The sequence below is a fragment of the Papaver somniferum genome, chromosome 9, assembly GCF_003573695.1.
Source record: "Papaver somniferum cultivar HN1 chromosome 9, ASM357369v1, whole genome shotgun sequence".
NCBI classification, from domain to species: Eukaryota; Viridiplantae; Streptophyta; class Magnoliopsida; order Ranunculales; family Papaveraceae; genus Papaver; species Papaver somniferum.
Window position 1 is genome coordinate 85,041,488 of NC_039366.1, and position 25,690 is coordinate 85,067,177.

The window sequence follows — 25,690 nt, forward strand, 5'->3', positions numbered from 1 at the left end:
TATATATTAATAACTTATTAATTTATCGATAAATTAATACTTCGCTAAATTGATAGAATTTGGCGGTCCCAACACTATTAATTTATCGAAGTTTTACTGTACGTGGCACGGGTCATTCCTTGTACACGACATAAAAGAACACACTCATCCTCCAATATTAGCTTATATTCATGCAAATAACGTAAGAAATAAAGGTCGACCTGAAAATCATGAGTACAAATGAGGGGCACAAAATGGCTTCTGTATAAAATCCAGGAAGCAACGACGTGAGCGTACTTTTCTGCGGGTACCATTTCGCATCATACTCCCTTATTGCAATCGGAAAATGAGTCATTTGTCCAAATATTTTTAAAACATGGTTCAAATGGACAAGTAAAATTATTATGGGTGAAATGGACACCAAGAAAATAGCAAGGATGAAACTGAATTCATCCTGACTTAAACTTAAAAAATAGTAAGGATGAAACTGGATTCATCCTGACTTAAACTTAAAAAATAGCAAGGATGAAACTGGATTCATCCTGATGTAAATTAAAAATAAGAAAAAGTATTTGAAAATGGGTAGGATGAAACTGTTTACATCCTATCCTGGCTACTTTTACATTTTTGTCCATTTAAACAGTATCAAAATCTAAAGGTCCTTTTCACCCAAGAATTGTTGATTTTGGTCTTTTTAACCAATTTTGTGTATTGCAATTAGCAACAACCACTCAACCCGCACATATGTCAACTTCCGAGTACAAAATCGAACCAAATGAGTGTACCGTTCCATGAATGAGCCGCGATTATCCAAGAATTGAATTCCCTTCAACAACTAGGAATTATCATATGCTGGCATTTCAGTAGTGAATCCCATATGCTGGCAAAATGAAAATATCACGACTCATGGATCACATTATCAAAAGAAATTACCTATGCCAAACAGTGAAACTGCTCTACTAGAAAACAGGATATTACTGAGACCAGAATCGACTATCATAGCCTTGTTGTTCCCTAGGCTGAACTCGATTTGAATATTTCGCCAACATTATATAATTGATATACGTTACTACAACGGAGAAAAAAATTGCAAATACATCACACCAAATCTATTTTACACGAGATGAAACAAAATTACCATCAACCAAACAAGCAGGAAAGATAAATAAAGCCCAAGGCAAGATGGATAATCCTGCAATCAGATATTACTATGCAGTGACAACGCTTACAAGCTTATAAATCCTAGAAAACACATGCAGATGACACCTAAAGTACAGAAACCCTAACGATTTTATAGGTATTTATAAGTTAGCCTTCGCTATTTATCATGACACTAACATGGAACGGTATCTTTTTCCAAAATTCTCTTCAGCTTGATAGAGCTTTGAATCAGTCTTCCACTGTACAACTACAACTATACGATTGATGAAGTTCATTTAAGAGTCATAATACTTCCCAAGAATTTGGGTCACTGACGGTACATACAAATTTCCCAGCCCACAATTATCTCCTCTCAAATAATTGACTCCTCAAGGCTCCGACAAGTTTATCAAGGACTTCGTCGTTTTCGGCTAGATACTTCTCAGCTTCCTGTTTATCTTTGAGCAGTTTTCCTTCTATATAATAACCATCAATCATTTTCGAGATGACCCCATGTGTACAAGCCATCTCTAAGACCTCTGCTTCACTAGTAATGCCCTTCCCAAATGATATTTCAAGCTCAGCCTTCTTCATCGCTGGTGCCAGTTTGTTTTTCACAACTTGAACACAGATAGAAACCCCAGTAATCTGGAAGAAGGAAGAAAAAAAAATGACAATCATCGGTCCCAAAAAAGGTTGTCTAATAAACTAACAGTACAATCAATTAAGTATTTAGTTGTTAGTTTGGCAGAGATAAGATTGGAGTAAATCAAATGAAAGAAACAGTATACAAGGTCCAACATGTATGTGGACATTTAGGTATACTTCTACGAACACCAGTATTTTTTATGCTGTTTTTTCTCATTCACAAAGCAATGGTTCAATAGTAAGTTGCCCCCCTTTTTTGTCCTCTCTTCCATTCTAGTTGAACAAAGATTTTATCTCTAGACAAATTGGAGATAGGCTATATTTACGCATAGTTAAAACGTAATACTGTAACAGACGATTTACCTCATCTTCATTCCTCAGTAGTCCTGCTTTCATAGTTTTCATTCGGACTGCTGGATAAAATTTCATAGCACTTCCACCACAAGTCACCTGAGTTGCATGTCCAAAACAATCGGAAGGCTTATACCTGACCTGGGGAGGATAAAGCCACAGTATTTGTTATAGATCAGAGAATAGAATAAGAAAACAATGCCAAAATATTTAAATTGTTCAGCCAATTAAATAAAAGTCTTTATACCTGGTTGATGAAAATAAGAACAGTCTGTGACCGGCCCAATGAAGAATGAATTTTGCGTAGTGCTTGAGTCATCAATCGTGATTGACTTTTAGGAAGAGGGCCGTCTACAACAGAATCAAGTTCAGATTGGGGAACAAGAGCTGCTACCTGCAATGGACAGCTATATTAACATGCAGAGTAGATACAGCAATAGCAGCAAACACAAATACTAACATGAAGAACAATGTCAACCACGAATAGATGTCAAGCATAATAAGTTGAGGTAACAGATTACTACTCTCGCAGAAGTGACTTTACATTGTGTAACACACAAGAATAGTTACTGTGTTTGTGGTAATCCAAGACAGCATGTAGTATTTATTTATTAAAAATAAAATAAAAATTAAAAAGAAGAAGAAGACGGCACCTAGTGTAGTATTTATTTATTAAAAAAAAAAAAAAAAACGAAGCAGAAGAAGACAGCATCTAGTACTAATCAGAATATACAGTACTATCTTTAAGTATTCTGCTTCAATCTTGCTTAACTCTATTCAGATGATGCCATTACCGACGCACTTCTGCTTCTCCCTGACCACTGAGCATCTAAGAACGGGTCATATAACCTATGTCTAACCTGAACTTAAAATTCTTAGTGTTGGTTATTCAATATAAGTAACAGATTAATAACTACACAGAAGCATTTCAAACAAACAACACCAAGGAAAAACGTCTAGAAATAATTACTTACACTATCAACTACAATAACATCAATGGATCCACTTTTAATTAGTGTATCAACTACACTTAATGAACTTTCCGCAGATTCCAAGTGTGAAACCAGAAGATCCTCTGTATTTACACCTATTGACTCTGCAAGCGATGGATCCAATGCATTCTCTACATCAACATATGCACAATATCCTGCAGAGCGACAAATAAGGGTCATTTCTGATAGAACAGTTTAGACATGGAAGCAAGACTTTTGCAAAGCTTCTGTGTTTACACCTATTTCTGACCGTGGAAAACCATGGAATAAGTAGTTGAGTCAAATATTGGTATGGAAACAACCACTAAAGAAGTAACCATGTAAATAAATATCATGTGGATGCAACAATTGATTCACAGGTACAATAACTAATAGCACCGAGAACTCAAATGTGTTAATTGTTCGGCATATAGAAACTAGAAAGAAATTTTTTTTAAGAACGTCAAGTATTTACTGGTCACTCGGGGCACTTCAATAAACTCCTTTCTTTTATAGACAGAATATTAGTGTTTTTCGTTATTAGTGGTGTATGTAAGCAACATGCATAGCAAAAAGAAGTACCTAAGACAACTTGCAACTTAACTTGTTAAAATGTGAAGACTAACTACTCTACTCTGACCTCTTTTCTATTTCCAATAGAGAAGAATAGTATAGGAGCTTACCTATCAGTAATATGAGACAATGTTTTAATAGTTGAATGACACGCGAGAAAAGGGCTAAAAAGGAATCCAAACTATTCTCCTAATAAGAAAACTAGCTGAGTGTCACTGCTGGGACTTCAAATCGTAACACTTTTTAGACAACGTGTATAATTGAATCACAGTAAGTAAAATCTCGAGAACACACATCAGAAAGTCCATAATCTAGCAAAAAAAAAAAGAAAAAGATGAGGTTTCAGATCCCTCGAACTCCAAAGAGTGGCTAGAACACATACTTCTCACTTAGAGACGTCAAAGACCCCAGAGAAGTGAAATTGGAACAATGTCATAGCTTACACAAACTAATGCTCTTCAAATATGGATATTGCTTTCTAAGGCATGGCTTGTGATATGAATACTGTAGCCTAGGTTCCCGTACATATAATTTCTTGTATTATAACGAAATTCCATTTCACACTGCATACAAAAAAAACACTCTATAAATTTGCAATATATGGGAGCCCCCAAATCTGCGTAAGTGCGTAACAGCCTTCTCGGCGGGACCATCCTAATTTTACGTCAAAAAAATGTGCCATAGTCACAGCAGAAGTACTAAAAGAATAGCTTGTGCATCTGCTCTCCCAAATATGCAGTAGTGATCAATATAAGAGCATGATTAGAATCATCCGCTATCCAAATTTGCTTCTCTTAGGAGTCGTATCAGTTAAAAAATTCCTCATAGATGACAAGTAGCATCTTCGTGATACTCTATGTGAAGATACATATCTAACAAGTTTATGGTTTGAACTTTGAAGGTAGCAGTAGGGCCAGAAAAGAAGTACAATAAGAAGTGAGCCCTATCCAAATATGCTCACTAAGGGAATCATTGCATTTTCGACTAACATGGCATGATTCTATTATTCTATACTGAAGTGTATATTGCAAACTGCAAAACATACATATCAAGCATAATGATACAACATATACAGACAGTAAATACTCGATGATAGCTTATACAGGATGTGCAAGTATATACCGGACACATACCTCCAAGCTTTTGAGCTTCCTTGATAACATGAAGGGCAAGTGTTGTTTTCCCTGATGCTTCTTGACCAAAAATTTCAATGATTCTTCCCTGTTGCAATATCAAGTAGATATAAGAAATTGAAGATCTATCATGTATAACTCATAAAATAGCACTGGCAGATCATGTTAGTAATTGGGTCATGATGCGAAGTTAAAATACAAGCATCTAGTAGCGTCCAAAGCATTTGAACTGACACATGGATAATAACGGAAAATTTCCGACCATAAAAGTTAGTAGTTTGGCAGACTCTTTAGTCTTCGAGGTTATAAGGAAAACCAAACCAATCATCACAACTAGTTCTTCTTTCCTTGTTACCATAGTAGTACGAAAGCTATATGTTCTGTCCTTCAGAGACTATCTCTTTCTGTACCAATAAAAGAAAAATTATCCTTTGAACTTTCAATCCCGCATTCGTAGTTTCAACTCATCTGCCTCCCATCATTTTCTCACCATAGCAAACTAATTCTCAAGTTCAATGTGTACAGCTTAATATTTGCTTAAATATTCTAATTTCACATGTGTATAAGACTACAAGTTCTATAAGTGGGTCCTCTATGTTTGTACAGTAGCAGCCAAGTTGGAGTTCTAAGCTTAAAGTGGCCTCTGATAATCCCTGTATAATTAATTTTGAAACCTCACAAACACAGATAGTTAAAAAAAATATACAGCAAAAGATTATGCAGAATGGATAGCCAATCACCTTAGGTAATCCTCCAATTCCAAGAGCCAGATCCAGCTTTAAGGAGCCAGTAGGTATAACTTGTGCATGGCGTGAACCAAAAAATCGTCTCAATGACAACATAGAACCTGTACCAAATTCACTAGAAAGTTGAGTGACAGCCAGATGAAGTGCTGCATCTTTTTCCAGCACTTCTCCATCATCCGCGGGCCGTTCATATTCAAATTCTGACATCATTTCCACTGCTAAAAAGAAAGTATTTGGATTAAAAATTTAACTAACAAACTTCAGCATTTCATAGTACTCACTATTTCAACTAGCTTTTTTGATAGGGTAACAAAGAGAAAGAAGTCAATGGAAGGACATTATGTTTCCAGCAATTGGGAAGTATACTTGACTGAGACAACAAGTTTCACACCTTCAATAGATAAACCATGCTCTTAGAGTCATAATGTTTATAACTAAACAAATCTTACACGAGATATTATCTTGAAGCTCGGGCAGAGGGCAATAAAGAACACTCTACGAACTAAAACATTGGCTTCTTATACCTCGACACTCTCGATGTGAGGGTCTCAGAATAAAATGAACATGATTCAAACAAGACTTTCGTACTTAAAATCTTACACGTGTGTGTGAAAATCTGAAGCATGCATGTTATATCTAGCTAGATACACTCTGATTTTCTGGATGGGTTAAGACTTGCTTTACTCATGCCTTGAGGCGAACTGACTGATTTGCTAGAAAAACCAAAGTGTTGCAACATGACAGTTCCATACAAATATTTCCTCTGACCTTAAACAACGTGAGATGATAAGAAAAGGCTTCGATAACTGGAAGAACACATAACTGCAGCAGGCAATCTCAGAATTTCAGTCTAACCCTTTGCTCGCAGTTCAGTAAATCATTAATTGGCAAGTGTGAAACTATATAAGAAAGTAGAAGGGAATTACTATCCAAGCAATTCCGTTTTCGAAGTCTATTCATAAGGGAAATACTAGAATTGATACTTCCGCAAATCATAGATTTGGGAAGGGTTTCTATTTCCTAAAAATACCAGTATAGGAAGAGATCTAGTCTATAGGTAATGTTCTAGTTGGTACATGTAGAAAAAGAGATATTTGCTTGAAACGGAATTCAGAGAGAGAATATGATGAGGTGAGATGCAACACATAAGGTAAAGTAACCTTGAAACTTAAAGTGGTAAGCATCTTCTCAACGATGAAATAGAGAGATGCAACACCTAAGATTAATTAACCTTGAAGGTAAGATTGTGGAGGTCTTTGGTTATATTGAATAAAAAGTATGTTCCTATTCCTCATTCTTTGGTTCTATTAATTTTCTTGCTCTTGCAACTGGTTGTTTATCTTATTGAGATCTAGGTTGATCAAATTGAATGAAGATAGAGATAACTGATATTAATAATATGACGAACCACCTAAAATATCCATGTCTACACACGAGCTGTGACAAATGATAAGATAAACACAAATCTTAATATAATAAATAGAAAAAGAGCCGAAGTCCAGAAACCGCTGAGTTACCACTCGACGTCTCAAATGCACTTGATGAACAGTTTGTAAACCAGTACTTCACTATAAGGTAATGCTTTTTGAAGATGTAAACAGAAAAATTAAGTCATGGAATAAAGGTACAGAATACAAAAGAAGATGGAAATTACCTGCAGAGGAAAGGAGACGGCTACAAATTCCAAGTAAGTCAACTCTATTTCGTTGTTGTCGCTGGCAATTAAATCGAGAATATTTAAACATCCGAGAAAAAGGCAGACAATTGAGAGGAAAAAAAAGCATAGCTTATCATCAAAGTAAAAAGTGATAGAGGCATAAGCTGAAAACCCTTGGGACGAATAAAAAGACACATTTTCTACTACACATCTCTATATCCACTCTTTATAACGAGGCTTCAAATTAGCCGTATAAGCCATTTACATCAAGCAACTTCCATAATTATGTAACAACTACTTTTTACATTTCCATCTGCGTCCAAATCAAGATAAAACAGCTGAGTTTTCAAGAAAATGGATATTTCCATTATGTATATATATCAAGATCAACCCTTGAGTCGTATTTGTTTGATCCCTACATCCACTATAAGTATTATATGCACCATGAATGCACATGCCCTATTAAGTGGTAGTAGTGGCTGCAACTCAAAATTCAAAACCATGTACTATAACTCTTACTAACTGGTAAATAAAGCTCTGGGGTAACTCCAAAAACTTAATAGGTGGGAAGCTCAATACATCATTTCATAAGTAAGAAAATTGCTAGTCTCAAGTAAAATCAATTTGTAACCTAAATGTTCACTCTTGGTATAAACTGAACATTTGCACATTTCCCAATTTGAGAACAAGAAAACAACTAAAGTTTAGAGACAGATTAAGTCTTTCGATTCTAGAACATCAAAAACACTTTGTAAATACTAAAAACCCACATGTTACATACTTTTTCTGGATAGTAAATTTAATTTCTTTTCATTGGCAGAAGAAATGAATCGACAGTAAAGTAGGTTCAAACCTGTAGCAGCGAAGAGAATGTAATTGGAGAGGAAGACGTTGTTGTGATGCCATTGAAACGACTAGATTGATGAAATACAGATGAAGCCGAGGAAGTTAGTTTTAGGGGTCTCAATCTCATTGTGTTAAAAGTTACGTCTTTTTCTTTCCAAGTTTTCACGTATGTCGCGCCCTTTCAATTAGGTTTCCTTCCATAGTTCAAACTTCAAAGCAAGGGTTTTAGGAATTTTTAGGAATCACCACGGCAATGGATATATCAGCACAGCTTCTTGCTATGTCAGCCCCACAACATTTTTTTTTTGGAAAATGTACAAAATAATCCTAGTATTAGGACCGATTCACAAAAGCATCTTACTGTTACAAACTATTAACAAAATGATCATACTTTCGTTAAAAAGAGAGTTAAATGGTGACTCACAGTTAAATATGTTAATGAAATTGCCCATGTGTCCTTCATATTTATCCTTCCATACACAATTTTAACTTTTGCTTTCATTATAATTTTTTTGACGGTGGTGCTATTTGTAGGTGGTGGTGGTGCCGCTTACATATCGTTACGCGGCATTCAGGATCGTAAAACCGCATTCAGGTTCGTTACACCGTATTCAGGACCGTTATACCGCATTCACCTTAAGGGTTCACCACTTCCCCTCCGGGGTTTAGCAAAGATTCTTAAGCTTCCACCACCACCACCACCGTGTCATCACCACCACTTCAACCAATTAGTTAACTAGGAAGGGCATTTTGAGAGAGGGTATTTTCGGAAAATATAACACCGTTTTATTCAAAAATGTTAAATCGGATAAAAAAAACCATTTTGTAAATGAATTACAAAAATATGATCATTTTATTACCGAATTACAAAAAGTATGACCATTCTGTAATTGGTCCTTTTTTTTTCATTACACAATTCTTACATCATACTCACACTTCTTTTCTTACGGCAATGGAGTATGCAGTAAGACCATTTGCACAACGAGGGCTCTCCTATTTTAACATTATCTCACACTTAGGATACTAATTCTTTTTTATAAAAATCAAATGTCGTGTATATAAAGTTAATATTTTGGGAACATATTCGCCTTACAAAGTTTCACATACCCACATTATGAAATGTGTAACTCCACTATTTACTATTTTGAAAATTAACGAATTTTTAACCGTTGAAATTAAGATTGGTAGATGGTGTGGTTCGATTTTGAAATGTACTCATCTTCTATGGGTATGTAAAACTTTGTAAGACGAATGATAATGTGAATTTTTAATTATAATGATAATATGGAAACTTCTATGAGTACTAATAATATTATGAGTTTTTTGTTATCATATTATTATATTATAATATTATTATGATAATATTATCATACTATAATATGATAATAATATGGAAACTTCTACGAGTACTAATTATATTATGAGCTTTGTGTTCGTACTCATATTATCATACTCCCTCCGTACCTATTTATAGGCGGAATTTTCATTTTTCCTTGTACCGCTATATAGGCGGAGTCCAAATTTCAAAACGATATTTTACTTATATTACCCCTATTTATTTGCTTGGGAATCATCACAATTGAGTATATATCTCTAACATTGGGAATATAATTAAGGGTAAAATAGGAAAAAACATATAAATGTATAAAATCATAAAAGTTTCTTAATCTAAGAGAATTGGTCCCTCCGCCTATATATGTGGTACGGAGGGAGTATTATAATGATAATATGAGTACCCATAGAAGTTTCCCTATCCTGCTCAATTATGAAAAATATGAAACTTCCATATTACCTCATATTTTCTTGCTCTTGTGGGGGCTTTGAAACTCATGTGAAGAGACAGAGAGTCAAAACTACAGAGAAGAGTACTACTCCTCCGGTGAAGAAATGTTGTTATGAAGAAGTGGGTCAGTGGGAGAAGAAGAAATTCAGAAACTTGAAAGTAAATTGGAGGAAGTTTTGTGGGTTTTTAAAACAAAGTGTTTTGAATTGCCTTTTTTTTGTGTGTGTGTGGATCATTATTGGCTTTAAAGTATTTCAAAACAGGAGATCAAGTTGAAAACAATGTTGAAACTAAGATTCACCGAGATGTTGATTCTAAGCAAACAACAAGTGACCCAGTTTGTGTTTTATCAAGGCAATCTAATACGTTTTCTAATATTGATGAAGCAAATTGGGAAGATGTTCGAAAAGGTGATACTTATCTCTGTTATATGTAAAGTAAACCATATAGCTACTTTTCCACACAATGGTAGTATGATTGTTTGAGTAAAAACTACATCAGCTTTATGTCAAGCATGTGTTACATTAGATCTTCTGTAAAAGGTTTCCGCTGTTTTATATAGTATTATTATTATTTTGTATACTGAAATTCTTATGTACCAGGAAATGACTGTGGTGTCGGTGAGGAGTTGGTAAAATAACTTGAAGATGCATCAGAAGATAGGATATAAGGCCAAGTAACAGAAAGATCTTCTGCAGCCTCGCTTGCCGGAAGACGTATATCAGACCAAGATGATGGTGGGGAAGAAAATTATAAGCCTGGTGCTATGCTGGAAAGTTGTCTTATGCTTGCGACTCTCCGCTGGTTTAAGCTCAATCAGCGTTGTACCACAGATTTGAGTAGGTGCACCATCAAGAAGTAAGGATATTGAAGTAGTAGTCATGCATTGAAAATCACTTGGCCTGACACTGCTCTCCCTACTATTGTTGACCATCTACTATCAGCTCCGGTAGTTGACACTTTGAGACCTACTATCAACTCTGGAGTAGGAAGTAGCAGCAAGGTTCTTGTTTATGTTCAAAATTTAGGGTTTCAGTTTACTGTTTTCAAAATTAGGGTTATTGTTTAAATATGGAAGTTGGGCACCCTTTAGATTTGTTATTGGAGCACTGGGAAGAGGGTGATGATAGTGTTTTCTTGCTACTCCAACTTGGTTTACATAATGCCATTGGAGTCAGAGAGTGATTATGAAAAATTCCAAAATGAGTACTTATGGAAGTTTCCGTATTATCATTATAATGTGAAGTACTCATAAAAGTTTATAGATGAATTAAAATATGGAAGTTTCCTTATCTTCAGATTCGCTATCGTTTAAGTTTAATTAAGAAAAATGTCTCTCAAAATATGAGGTAATGTGAATTCAAGAGTGTGAGAGGATCCTCACACACAATGATTATTACATCATATACAGTTAGACCTCCTAGACATTGGGATTAGAGTTGCTATTACATTAAGTTGAACCCCTAATCTCCCCTGTTGGGGAGGAATATAGGAATCCACGAGACTACAAGGTGGTTTCCAACCCCATAATATTTGGCATCAATAAGGAAAGTGTTATAAACGACAGTTTATCATGTAGATGCCCACTTTAATGGGATCCTATTACTTGGGCACCAAGTATATAAACTCTATAAATAGAGTCCCATCTCTTTGTATTCCATACACATATGAATAAGAAATCTATCTCTTCCTCATCTCTACTTTGTGTCTTCTTTACCTTTTTTTCTATTTCATAACACGTTGTCAGCATGCCTACACTGAGCTATGCGGCTATTTTCAAAAACGAAAAGAAAAGTGAAATCGGTCATATCTTATACTATTTCTTTTATTCTTATTTTTCTTTTTACACGATGGTTTAACCTAACTTTGGTTTCCGCAGATCACAGTGATTTAACTATTTAAGATTTTATCGTTTTGGAACCGTGTACTAATTAATTTCTTCTTTATTTGTTTCTTTGCATGTGCTCACCTTGGTTTGGTATAAATCTGATGGTGATATTTTCCAATGGCAGAGAATCCACCTTCGAGGTACTTAAGAAGTTAAATCAAGAATGATTAAACAAGTGAAGAAAAATATGGGCTGGGAGACACCAATACTTAGTTGATTGGATGGCCAATCTTTTACGGTATTGGTACTTTTATTTAGCATCTTTCCTGTCTATTTGTTTTAACAGTGATCAAGTTGTGGTTTTATATTCTTTTTAGTTTATATGCTTAGTTAAGATATTTATTTATGGGTGATCAATTTTTCAAAGTTTGATTTCCTTTCTTTCTCTAGTCCTTTTTACAGAGGAAAAAAAATATAGAAAATTCATTGAAAAATGGTTTATAGTTTCTATTTTTTTTAACGAAACTATAATCACCAAAAATTGGTGTTGTCGCAGGCTCGATTATCTTTTCGGTAAATAATCACGTGCATGGTTGAAAAACCTACGTCCAATTAAATTTAGTATCTTTGTCCTATTGACAAGGATCATGTGATTTATCTATACGGTTTCTATTTTTCCTTTACAAGAAACCATCCGTCCTATGCGATAACTAAAACGATAATATTTTTTTATTTTGTCGATACGAGTTTGATAAATTGTAAAAACCAATTGGTGTTGATTTTTCTCCATCGTTTCCATAAGATATAGGGGAATATATTGGTATATCTTCGATCCTTTTAACAATACTGATTTCTCTAATAATTAAGGAACCATTAACAACTATTCCTTTAAGAAATCTTATATAACCACAATTTGGATATCTTTAACCAATATCATGGTTATTTACCAAGTTTAAGTTGAAACCAGGATTCAATACTAGGGGGCTTGGAATGTATTTATTTTTTCACAGTGGCAAAACAAAGAGATTACTTCTCAAAGACCTCTTATCTGTGTTCAACTTTTTAACTCTGAAACTTCTCTGTGCTATGTGTAATTAAGGTATTAAACTCCCCCAACACAATGTCAAATTAATTAATATAATTGATTTTTTTTTATAAGAAGAGAAACTATATAGATTAAGAATGTACATCTCTACAAGGGGTAGATACAAAAAACTTGCGAGTAAGCTGCGCGCAAACTAAAAAAAAGAAAGTGACAAAATTACATGAATAAAGACTCCCAACTGAAAATTGTATGAGAGAAGTTGATGGGCATACACAGGCCAGCAGCGTCTTCCCAAGTTAATAAGAGAATTGGATTCAAGACCTAAGTCTATGTATGTCTTGAAACATACTGCTGATATATACTTCAACATGTATCAACTGCCATACTACTTTCGTTGTTGTGGTGAACCCGCTAGCTACCCAACACCTCGCAAGGAGAGAAAATGATTGAGGAAAGACCCATATCCAAGGGGAAATCTGAACCCTCCTCATTCATTTGGATCTATAACTGCAGACTTTATGAACTTTTCCAAGCCATGTTTCTCTTCATCCTACAAAATACAAAGGATGTAGTATGATTAAAAAAAAAAAATTGGGCACAAAGTATACGTACAGGAGCACTCGTACCTACAGGATTAAGAGGATGTCATACCTTTGGTGGTATTTTAGGCTTTCATGTTCAAGAGGATGTCATACCTACATGATATTAGATAGGTAGTACTACACTCTATAACTTAAATTCTACAACCATTGGCTGCTATCTACAAGATACCGTATAATTAAAATCCAGCTTAGTTGCATTTCTTAGCACACATTCAACTAATTTAGATAATTGCAGATTCATCTAATTTGCCCAACTTTATAATCACAATCTCATACATGACATCAAAGATCAAACCAAAAACACTAACGTTTTCAGTTTTGAAAACCCAGAAATAAATTATATAACCAAAATTAAGAAAATCTATGCCTTTTTTCATTTAGTAACTCACATTTTTTCGTCGAATAACCTTACCCAGGGTTTATGTAAATTGAAGCAAACAGCATCAAGTTGATTCACCATCTCTGAATCAGACATTGATGATTGATTCACCCCTTACCTGCGGCTACCCCTAGGGTTTCATCGAATAACCTTACCTGCTGCTACGATCTCTTTCGCTTCCCGCTGGAATAAATTGAAGCAAACACTGATTCACCCCTGGCTTAGCAATAAATTTCTACCCTGGCTTGACAGCAGATGCAACCGAAGCATCACGAATTTGGGTTATCATTTACTACCCCCAAATATATTTTTTCTTTGATTCACCACTGGCTTAAGCCAGGGGAAGTCTGTGCATACATCCGCCCCTGCTGATGATTGTACGGATTTTCATTTTTCTAACAAGAAATTTTGAACTTGGTAATTCTCGTCAGTTTTTTCTAAATTATGAGACAAAATTTTTTTTATGGTTCCTGTAATTTCTCTTATAAGAAACTATACATCAACCAAAACTTGAATGCTCTGTAATAACAATGATGATTTTCTTTGTTTAAAAAAACATATAAGCCTTGATTTGGTTTTCTCTGTCAATTTGAGAGAATGAAATACTGTTATTATGGTACAAACCAATTACAAATACCTGTAAACAAAGATATTTGCATTCCCGAGGGATATTGAGCAATTTTTTTTAATTATTTTTTCTCTCCGTCCGTGATAATTTCCAAAACATTCTACTTGAAATTGGAATATTTTAGGACACAAAAGATCAATGGGTGCGCACCCGATTTATAGCCAATATCATTAATCCTTGTAGTGACTATATTGATCTTAATTTAATTTTCTTTTGATAAAGGTAGTGTCCATGGTTTCATTCTCAATTATTTTCTCGTTGGCCCTTGAGGTCACGAAGTTCTTGGAGATGCATATTTTCAATGCTTTTGGTCATAATTTATTTATTTTTTGTTCCAAAAGTAATCCATGGTTGATGGTAAATATGCATGTCTATTAAGATTACATCTTCTTTTTATGTCGAACGACATATTTCATAATGAGTATATGTCTCGAATTAATAGGATAATACTTTACGAAACTCGTTTCGTATATGAGATTAAAATATTTCCACCATAATCAGAGGGAGACTATACACTATCAAAAGCTTGTTTTAATTAACTTAAATGTTATATCAGTTTCTCTCCCATCAATAACAAATTGGTAAAGGCTGTCATTATTTGATTGGTGTGAAATATCTCATTTTGCTTTCATATAAGCGTTTGCCTGTTGAAAGGAAAATCCAATCACATATAACAACAAGTAGCATTTTAGAAGAGGCTATAGATAGTACTCTAATGAGTCTATCAAAACAAGATCCACATTCTCATAGTTCATATCTCCTCACTGGAAGATGGGGAGATTATCCCCGCGGGCGATGGTACCAGTATTTCTGTGATTTTTTTTATTTTTCTTTAAATATATGCATATACTTAGGAATTGTGTGGGATCGTGATAAGCTAGTATCATTGTCGAATATTCATTTATTGTAGCAACTGAAATAATAAAGATGGCAACGGTTAACCCCTTTACTGAGAAATATCGACATTGTGATTGGTTGGCATTCAATCCAAATTATCTTGGATAATTTTAATTTCTCAATTGACGCAATATAAGGATCCTAGCTAGACTCGACACCTTGAAAGTGCCAAGCCTGAAAATTACAGGATGGTGTTAGTCATATTGCGTATTAAGAGACATAAATTGTTTTAAGAGCGATTGTGGGTTATATGTTCAAATCCTAGGATTGGTTCAATAATACGTTGTTCTCCCTATATGATGCATTTTGCGTGGTAGTCTTGAAGGACTCGTATTGCATTCACACAAGAGATGTGCTCGGAGAACATATTCAAATTTGTAATCTTTATAGGATTCAAATTATATATACTCAGGCAGCCACTTGACTCGATTATGTCAGGTTTAACAATCAATTATGTGTTTTTAGAAATTTGGTATAAAACCAAAAATCCGGATTAATTAGTTGATGATATCAACTTTTTAAGTCTCTTGAGGAGTCATTGAAAACACCAAAATCCACGTTTTAGCAGCATAAATTATTTTTATTTTTTTCTTTCTTAAATCTGCAGTGATAATTATGCTAGCTTAAACTCGTCTTTCAAATAGACTTGAGTTATTATTTTGATGCTTGTCTTTTTTTTTTTCTGAAGCATGAAAAATATATTAGACTACTACGGGGCTATTACATGAGGGTATCTGATACCCCAAGATTTATCAGTTGCAACATCATATTGGAGCAGAGTGTGAATAAAAATCTTCAGATCGGGGTTACATCGGTGGGGAATGCTGGAGTCAAATTCGAAGATCGAATGGCCTTCGGTCAATGCTTTCCACAAGAAAAGTTGTACTTTTGATGGACAAACTAGTGTCCATAGGAATTTATTTGATAAGAGAGGGGTTCGATGCAATCGAAGGAAGTTGCTAGACAGGCATTTACGTCCATATGCTGAGGAGTTCTGCCCGAATGATATCTTTCTATCTCTTGTTTTTTCAGCTTGATCCATCTCTTTTAAATGTGCCTTTAGCTCTGACTGTTGCTTGAAGAAATCTCCGAACAGTGTCCTTGAATGATCCGGTGCAAGCAAAATACAACTCGAGAATAAAACTAATAATATTACTAATAGAGGTAGTACTACTATTAGAGATAAAAGAAATAAGAACAGTTACAGACTCGAACTTGAATAAGCTAATGCCGTACAGACCCAAACAAGACTAACCTAAAAGGATATATTGAACCTAATACAATACTAGCAAATACAGAATATAAAGATAACTCAGTTACAAAAGTCTGGATTGGTATCCACCGGCCCATAGAGATGCATGTTAAGGCATGTAGATAGTTGTTAGTCTGTGGTATTTGAAACTTGAAATCTGCAATGAAGTTTCTGAAAATTGATCATGATCACTACTGGTACGAGTTTACTGCGACGATGTTGCTGTTGTAGAAGTTTAGTGTTTTTATATATATTCAGGTTTAAATCTGGCTCTTGAAGTGAAATAGAAGGCTGGCTCTTGAAGTGAATTAGATAGTTGGCTCTTGAAGAGATATAAATGGGTGTTTAAGGATAACACAATGGGAAATACTGGATCTAAATACGCTATAATCTCAATTTTCTGCAAGCAAACAAACTATAACAAAATACAGGATAGATAATGTGTAGTTGATTGCAAAATCCTCATGAAATATGGATAAGTCAGAGATGGTTTAAGAAAATACCCATAGTTGCAACTAAAATAAGGTCCAAAAAGACCAGACTTCTAAAGCCCAATCCAGATCAGAAAGATTCAAACTTAAACAAAAACAAACGAAAGTGCAAAACAATTATCTTCACTAGCAAAATTTCGGGAAAACAACAAAGAAGAACATGCGATTTTTTTTTATTTTTTAAAATCGAGAAAAACAGGGACAAACATGAACCACATAAGTGACCAACTAACAACCATTACTTCATACTCCAAGGAATAAGAGTATACTACTAAATTTGAAACAACATGAGAGGTGTTTAGAGAAAAACCACGCATACAGGGAACAACAATTGGGATAAACCATCTAGAGTACTTCACCTGTCCATAACTTGGACAAAGTAAGAAAAAACTAGATAAACAAACAACCAAAATAAACGAATCATAACTCAAGCAAAGCTTCCATGGAACGACAAACCAAATCGAAAACCCACACATAAAAAGATAGATCTGAACATATAAACATAAATTGTTTGCAGCTATAAGTAAAGGGTTTTGAACAATTCTGTAATAACATGGAAATATTATCAAAGAATAAATAAAATCTCTGATAAGAGAATAGAGTGTGAGATTATGCGGCTGTGATTCAGGGATCTAAAAATATTGTTTTGGTTCAATTGAAAGGATATTAAATCTACCTGATTGGAACAAATTCGGCTTGTTGAGCAGAGAATAGATTAAGCATATACCATATTATCGCCTTCAGATCCAGCAATAAGAGCTACATAAGAAACCAAAAACAGCAACGAAGAAGCTACTCCATCCAATTGATTTTTTTTTTTTGAATAAAATCGTGATCATACCACAGATTTAAGAACTAATTAGCCTATATCATCCCTAGGACCGGTGGAGAAGGAGATTTAGCTAAGAAGAAAGGGGGATTTTTTGATTGATTTGAACATTAGGGTTTCACAGGGGAGGCGATTTTCTTGCTTCTGTTCTTTTGTTTGTGTTTTTGAATAGTTGCTTGTCTTTTGTATAATACTCATGTAGTTGAGTTAGCATTCATAAAACGTCAAAAGTTGTACTCTTTTCCCTTCGCTTCAGGTTTTCTCCCATGTGGTTTTCCTGACAAGGTTTTAACGAGGCAACATCTCCTTGACGTTTACTTTTCTTTCAAAATGTTGATTTTTGTGCTCTTTTTCCTTCGTCCATTTTTGTTCCCATTGGGTTTTATTGGCAAGGTTTTAATGAAGCAATTTAATTCAACATGGTGGTCATCCAAGGGGGAGTTGAGTCAATTTCTGTTGTTTGGTGGATCCCCACCATTAACTAGGTCATTTTGGTAGACCAAAGCAACATAACAATCCCTTGGGAGTTTGGACGTCATTCTGATCCACATAAGATACGACCACAAATACAGTTTTGTTCAGTTATGGTAATGTATCTACATCTTGGCCATTTGTCGAAGAAACTACATCAACAACCTTTGCAAATCATCTCCGAGAAGCTACCAATCCAAGAAGCAAGTCCTCAATGTATTTTAATAACCATGAAGACTCGAGAACACTACTATTCGAAGACTAACACAAAAGAGAACTTCATCAACTAGCAATTTTCTTCACGAAAGCATTGTTATCTCCAGCACTCAAGAAATTCGTTGATCGAAAATGGGAAGTCTCGACTTAAAGATTTGCAAGCCAAGATTTAACTGAAGTACTTATCAGGGGGAGCATCATAGTGAAAGGTATTTACTAGACTATCACGTTGTACTCTTTTTCATTCGTCAAGGTTTTGTCCCACTGGGTTTTCCATGTCAAGGTTTTAACGAGGCAACATATGCTTGTCCAACTCTGTTCTAAGTTTTCTCATGATTGTACTATTTTCCCTTCAATCAGGTTTTACCCCTTCGAATTTTCCTGAAAAGGTTTTAATGAGGCAATTAGCTTAGATACAGTGGTCATCTAGGGGGAGTGTTATAAACGGCAATTTATCATGTAGATGCCTACTTTAATGGGACCCTATTACTTGGGAACCAAGTATGTAAACTCTATAAATAGAGTCTCTCCCCTTTGTATTCCATACGCATATGAATAAGAAATCTCTCTCTTCTTCCTCTCTACTTTGTGTTTTCTTTACCTTTTTCTCTATTTCATAACAGGAAGTAGGCAAGTGGAGATCTCAAAACTTTTTCCTTTTTTTTTTCCTTCCTATTTCTCTCTCATGAGACCATCAATAACCTTTAAGTAGTTTCTTCCATGGTTAATCTTAAGCAAGATAGAGATGATGGAATGAGGGGGAGGGGTGCCAATTGGGTTATGAGTTACCATCACTAAATTTAAGGGGTGTGACAATTGCAAGATTTAATTCTTGTATGATTTGGGGGCTAGTTAACATATCTATTTGTTTTCCTACCTTTTTCTGATATTTGTTTAATCACGCCTTGTTATCATGCCTTTAGGCCCTTTACTTATCTTAGTTTGATTATTATGTTATTTTAGGTTTTGATTCCTTAACTAGTGCTTACATCTGAAACTCATTTTATCTTTGGTTGTTGTTTCATTTCCTTAACTAAATCAAATCTTAAATTTGATTTGTTTTTTATAGTTGTATTTTCGTGCTCTATCTTTCTGCAATATCTTCCTGAATCTTTGTGTCAAACTTTGGGTCTCTTATTCATACCAATCAGATTAGATTAGATTTATTTTTCTTGCCTTATTTGCTTTGCATAAGTATTTATGATATTTTGGATTGATTTTAACTTCTTTTTGTTCGCCTTTTTTTAGTGCCCCTTTCAAAATATTTATTCTAGTTAAATTTAGATATACGATATATTTTGATTGATATTGAAATTTGGTTCAAACTCCTTTGTTTCCCTTTTTGGATTCCCATATGATATGCTTCGGAGTCTTCTAGTCATAATAGAAATATGACTTAATTTATAGATTATCACCTGGTATTAACTTAGAATAGATTTATGGATTATGAAATTGAAAAGTGCATAAAGAAGATTTAGATTAATCTTTCTTTTATCTCTTATTATCTTCCATGGGCTTCATTCTCTTTAACTCTCTATTTTCATCTTCTCATATTCAACATTTTTGTCGATACGTAGTCTCTTCTCAAACTTCATATGCTTATACAAATCCGAGAGGATGTGCAAATCCTCGTGCCTCACAATGCTAGATTTGACCCAACTCTGTTGTTAGTGGAGGCACAAGGTGATTCGGTTCTTGGTTACACAATGTTAAACATAAAACTAGATTAGGATGCATGAATAGTAGATTACGACACATGGGATAATTGTAATATTGAATCTGGTGCAATTGTCCTTTGCAACATCGAATAATTGGCAGAGGGCATAGGTCCTCAGGTCATCTTGAATCCTTGATGGTCCAACATTATTCCCTTCTATAATCATGAACCAGGATAACGACAATACCCATCTTTTATGACTTCTAAATTAAAGACATCCCAAGTATCCTATCCAATTTAGACCTATGGGGTTGTGAAACACAACATACAGGATTATAGCAAACAAAGTCAAGCCCTTATAAAAAAAAATCTCTCCATTTCAGTCAAAATTTATTTCCTCTAGGAATATATCAGAATATCATAATAGCACATGAAATTAATGGTCCATATTATTGTTAGTACCTAAAAATTACTTATAGGCAAAACAAATGCACCGTTGTGGTACTTTTTTTTTGGGTTCGAAAATCAAAATCGAACAGGACAAGCCTAAACTACGATAGTAGCCGTTCCGTCCTGCTTCGGTCACGAGAAGAGGAAGATGGGTTGATCTTAGGGGAGGGAAGCATAAAAGTTTTGAGAAAATGGCAATGTTATTGAATTGTGTGTTTTGGGTATTGAAAACTATGAAGAATAACATAGCTTTTGGGTATGAAAGCTTGTTATGTTTTCTGAATAGGCTAAGCGGCCTATTTATAGTAGTTTGGAATACACACTGCCTTTCTCGTAAGTAGTGGAGGTAGTGAGGTTGTGGAGAGATGGGGAACATGGAGATAATGGAGGTGAGGTGAGATAATTTAGGGAAGTTTCTGGAAAAACCCTTTCCACCGTATCCATTATCTCTCCAACTGCTATAACCATCACCACTACTTTTGTTAGAGTACTGCTCGGTCGAACTCGCAAGCGTTGCTATCTCAAGCTTGTTGTCAAGTTTAGTTGCCAAAACTATAAGTCTTAATTTCTAGTCTACTTATAGTTAAATCTCGGATTAGGATAGAAGTGTAGTTGAGCATTAGACTTCACGGCGTTCATCGATTGAAGATGAAGAACTACTAAGGGGAGCTTGTGGAACTTCATGAACAAAAGGTATGTGGAGACTTGAACTCATCTATCACTCAAAAGTCTATCTACTCTATCTCCTATTTGAGAGAAAAGTCGTATAGCTATACACATTTGAAAAGTCGTATAGCTATATAGACTTTTGAATTTAACTCGCTTACATATTTCTCTAAATATGTGTTCATAAGCTTTCGCTTTAACCAAGTTCATCTTATATTCTTGACGAAAGTCAAAAGATGATCATGTGAAAATCGCATGGTAACATCTTACACGATTTTATGAGACAGTCATTTGATGTAGACTCGGAATATTTCGTATTGATCATTCGATCACTTGAAAATTGCTTCGAAGCTAATAGTTTGTGTGAGACAGCTATTGTCGTCTTCTAAGAATGTTTCAATGATTTAAATGAGAGTTTAGAACAAATAACCATGATTGGATATAGCACAGTATGCGTACTTGTATGCTAACTGTTGCAAGTTATTCCAAGTCCGGGAACCATTGTATGCATACCCGTATGCGTACTGGTTGGTTAATGAAAGTTCGGGAACTTAGTATGCATACCGGTATGCATACTGGCGTGAGTTTCAAGTTCCAGGATTTAACTGAGTTTGGAAGGTATGCATACCCGTTCGCATACTGGCGAACCCAAACTTAGTCTGACCACTTAGGTATGCGTACCCGTTTGCATACTTGAGTAGGTTATGTTCTAAAATTGGTTTGTTCATGAACTAATACATTTATATATTAAGGAATGCAATCTTTTGCAAACCATGGCTATAATGTTCATGAATTGATTCGAGTGAATCAAAATCGATTTTGCTTCAATTTTGTCTTGTACACTTCTATGAGAATATAAACAATTGAACAACTCTAGAACTAGTTTCATTTGAGTCATTTAAACTAGTTATAGTTAAGATGAATATGGCTGATATGAAAGTGTTTATATGGCTAACTTCGGTTAACTATTGTTGAGCCAACAAGGTGTACACGTTTAGGTACGGTTACTCTATCTAAATGAAGTCACTTTTCATTTGTGTGTAATAAGCTAAGTTTGATCTAACGAATATTAGCTTGAGTCTAATCAGGTTTTCATCTAACAGTGAATATTGAATGCTTTGTTACCAAGGTAACATTGATTGCAAACCCTGATTTGAAGACTATATAAGGGAGAACTCTAGCAACTGGGAAACCTAATCCCCACACCTCATGTGTGATACTAGTTGCGACCAGAGTCGACTCCCCTTTAACCTTAGGTTTTTTTTTTCCAAAACCTTGTAGGTTAACAACTTAAAGACTTCATTGGGATTGTGAAGCCAGACCCAACTATTTCTTTGTAGTTGCGTGTTCTGATCTTGCTGTTTTCTATCGTATTGAGTACTATCTTCTCTAAGATTTGCTCGAGATTTAATCTCCGATAGGCAAGATAAAAAGTAGTCACAAGCGTCTTCGTCTCATCGTTTGTGATTCCACAATATCTTGTTTCGCTACCATACGATTAACATTATTGTGAGGTGATTGATATTACTAGACTGTTATTCGGGAATATAAGTCTGGTATATCAATTGGTTCATGTTCACCTTGATTTACCAAAAGACGGGACAAAACTCATAGGTATTTCTGTGGGAGACAAATTTATCTATTCAATAGACTTTTCTGTGTGAGACAGATTGGTTTATCAAGTTTTCGACTTTGGGTCGTATAAACTCTTAGTTGTGGGTGAGATAAGCTAAGGGAATCAAGTGCGCAGAGTCCTGCTGGGATTCAGAGGCGTAAAGAACGTTATTGTACCTTGATCAGTGTGAGATTGGTTAGGGCTCAACTACATTCCAGTCCGAAGTTAACTTGGAGTAGGCTAGTGTCTGTAGCGTCTTAATACAGTGTGGTGTTCAAATATGGACTAGGTCCCGGGGTTTTTCTGCATTTGCGATTTCCTCGTTAACAAAATTTCTGGTGTCTGTGTTATTTATTTTCCGCATTATATTTGTTTATATAATTGAAATATCACAGGTTGTGCGCTGTTCAATCAATTAGATAATCCAACCTTTGGTTGTTGATATAAATTGATTGACACTTGAACACTGGTCTTTGGTACCGTTCAAGTTGTTTCACATAATAATCAGGCTCACGGATATCTATCTGTTTGATTTGCTAATTACATTGTGAAGCTGAGATATAACTCTGTTTGAGGGTAAAAACTTGTTCTACTGTTTTTTTGGTAAATTTGGGTGTGTTGATGAGAGACAAATTCAAACCCTAAATAACACACTGCCCGGGAGTACTTTCAGATTCGAGAGACCAATCTATAAGACTCTGGCCTAGATGGTCGTTCCAGACTCAATTCGGTCGCAAAGTGAAGAAAATGGGGTTGATCTTAGGGAGGGAAGCAAAGAAGGTGTTTAAGATCAAAATATTGAATTATGAAGGTTTGGCTTTTTATGACTTGTATCAGAATGTGGAACTGGCTTACGTAATGTAAGCTATCAGTTTTGGGTGTTTTCTGGATACTGTGATGACAACTTGTGTTGTTGTCGAAATAGGTTGAAAACCTATTTATACAAATCATTTGAGCACAATCCTGATCTCGTAGGAAGTGGAGAGGTTAAGTAATGGAGTAGTGGGGCCGTTTTCGAAGTGGTGATCATCACGTAGTCACATCTTCGTCCACTACTCTCATCGTTGTTAACCGTCCCGTCCTTTCCTAACACGTTCTAATAATGGACGCGTTGCACGCCGCACGCTGTAAACCGCCATACCAATACCCCAGTAAGTATCCCCCAGTTTGTGACATGTTTGATGTCTCGAGTAATTAGGTCAAGTCGTGGGACTTTCCACCAAGAATATGACATGGTGTTATTGGGTCAAACAACTAAGTTGTTTATGAGGCCGACATAAAATATCGTATGTTTTGATGTGCATAAAGCGTCGTCTTAAGCAGCTCAAAATAATCGATGTGTATGAAGCATCTCCATTTAGAGATTGATTAAATAAGTCGCGGATTGAGCGTCTTAAAAAGATAGCATGTCCGTCCATCTTTGGGTGATCGTTTGAGGGTTGTATGGACAAGCCATCACTTGGTCGATCACTGCTTGTGGAGGAGGGGTGGCCGGTGATCATGGCGTCACCCTCCCGGCCATCTAGAATCTAATCTAAGCCGTCCGACCAAGATAGCAAAGTTGGTCGGACAAGATGATTTGCGTCAGTTGAACGCTGACGCTGATTATATTTTAGGGTTTGAAGCCGCACAGCCAACCCCTCTTTGGGCGAGCGTTCCGGGACATCGATCCCTAGTTCGAACATGTCGGTCAGCCATGTGTAGAGGTGGGTCGACGGTGATCACACTGACATCTTTAGGACCATCCAAAATCAGATCTACACCTCTCGATTAGGCCGGAGAAGATGGATGGTTGTGATCAATTTGCGACAGTAGTGAGTTTCAGTAAACCCCAATTAGGGTTTTGAGACAACCACATCCACCCTAGTTCGATCAAGCAGTTTGGCGTGCCATTGACTTCCCTTGGGAGAGTCGATCAAGTGGGGATAAAATTGGGCCGGTGGTGGATCCAGGTGCACCTCCTTGGTCATCTGAAACGCGATCTAAGTCGTCTAATTAGTCTAGCTAAGTTGGACGGACACGATCGATTTGCGACAGTTGTAAACTGCCGCGACCCAAATTAGGGTTTTGAACACAACGTGTTTGCTCAAGTTTGGGCAAACCCTTGAGCACCTTATAGGCTTTCCACAGGAAAGTCGATTGACCAAGGGGAAAGCTGGGCGGCCAATGAACATGCCGGCATTTCCTTAATCGTTTGTAGGAAGATCCAAGCCGTCCAACTAGGCTGGCGAAGTTGGACGGTCGTGATATTTCTAAGACTGTTTTGGACAGTCTAGCTCGTTTGAGATTTCCTCCAACAGCGCAACCACCCATGTTTGGGGCTGGCGTTTTATGGCGATGGAGTGTGTTAAACATAGTAAGACCAGTTGGGGCATCAGTGGGCCTGCCGGTGGTCAATGTGATGATTGCCTAGTTCTGCCAGGAGTGGTCTAGGCTTGATGAAACATGCGGTCAAATCGTGTTGCCGTGATCGTTTCTAAGACTGATATTAACAGTCTAGATTTTTCTTAAGGAATTCAAGCATGATCGAGCTAACTTAAAAGCGCGTCGATACGAGATTCTCTTTGTCAGAGAGTGACGTATCCTGTGTGGGTATTTTCATGCAGATCTCAATACTGGCACTTCGGGAGATTCATGCTACTCGGCTGAGAGTGAACACTTAATCGTCATGTCATGTCAATAATGAGAGTTCGGCTGAGAACATAACATATGCAAATACTAGGCAAGTCATGCATTAGTTAATAATGCTGGTATAAAATAGAATTCACAGAATATTTGGGATTGCTACTACGCGCACCATTCTGAGTGAACTTCATATATATTGAATTGCTCAATGA

At 35.7% G+C, this 25,690-nt stretch overlaps 1 protein-coding gene across 2 annotated transcripts; it reads right to left on the reverse strand.

Annotated features, from left to right (window-relative positions):
• Positions 1-1,056: 1,056 nt before the first annotated feature.
• On the reverse strand, positions 1,057-8,259 carry LOC113308059 (DNA repair protein recA homolog 2, mitochondrial-like). 2 transcript variants are annotated; one of them, XM_026556529.1, is made up of 8 exons: positions 8,052-8,259; positions 7,196-7,256; positions 5,536-5,759; positions 4,796-4,883; positions 3,093-3,265; positions 2,366-2,512; positions 2,131-2,259; positions 1,057-1,767 (listed from the first exon to the last, which is right to left on the reverse strand). In XM_026556529.1, exons 1-8 carry the CDS (start codon positions 8,169-8,171, stop codon positions 1,483-1,485), a joined length of 1,227 nt encoding a protein of 408 aa, XP_026412314.1. In that variant the 5' UTR covers positions 8,172-8,259; the 3' UTR covers positions 1,057-1,482. The 2 variants fall into 2 exon arrangements, with proteins under 2 accessions (XP_026412314.1, XP_026412316.1); XM_026556531.1 differs by having other exon boundaries at positions 1,483-1,767; positions 5,536-5,756.
• Between the last annotated feature and the right edge of the window lie 17,431 nt (positions 8,260-25,690).

What these genes read in the sequence shown, in the direction of transcription:
- LOC113308059 (XM_026556529.1), bottom strand. Translation starts at nt 8,171, where the DNA reads ATGAGATTGAGACCCCTAAAACTAACTTCCTCGGCTTCATCTGTATTT. An exon ending in TTCTTATTTTCATCAACCAG is followed by an intron (nt 2,260 to 2,365) that starts GTATAAAGACTT and finishes TATCCTCCCCAG; the next exon opens with GTCAGGTATAAGCCTTCCGA. An exon ending in TACTGAGGAATGAAGATGAG is followed by an intron (nt 1,768 to 2,130) that starts GTAAATCGTCTG and finishes TCCTTCTTCCAG; the next exon opens with ATTACTGGGGTTTCTATCTG.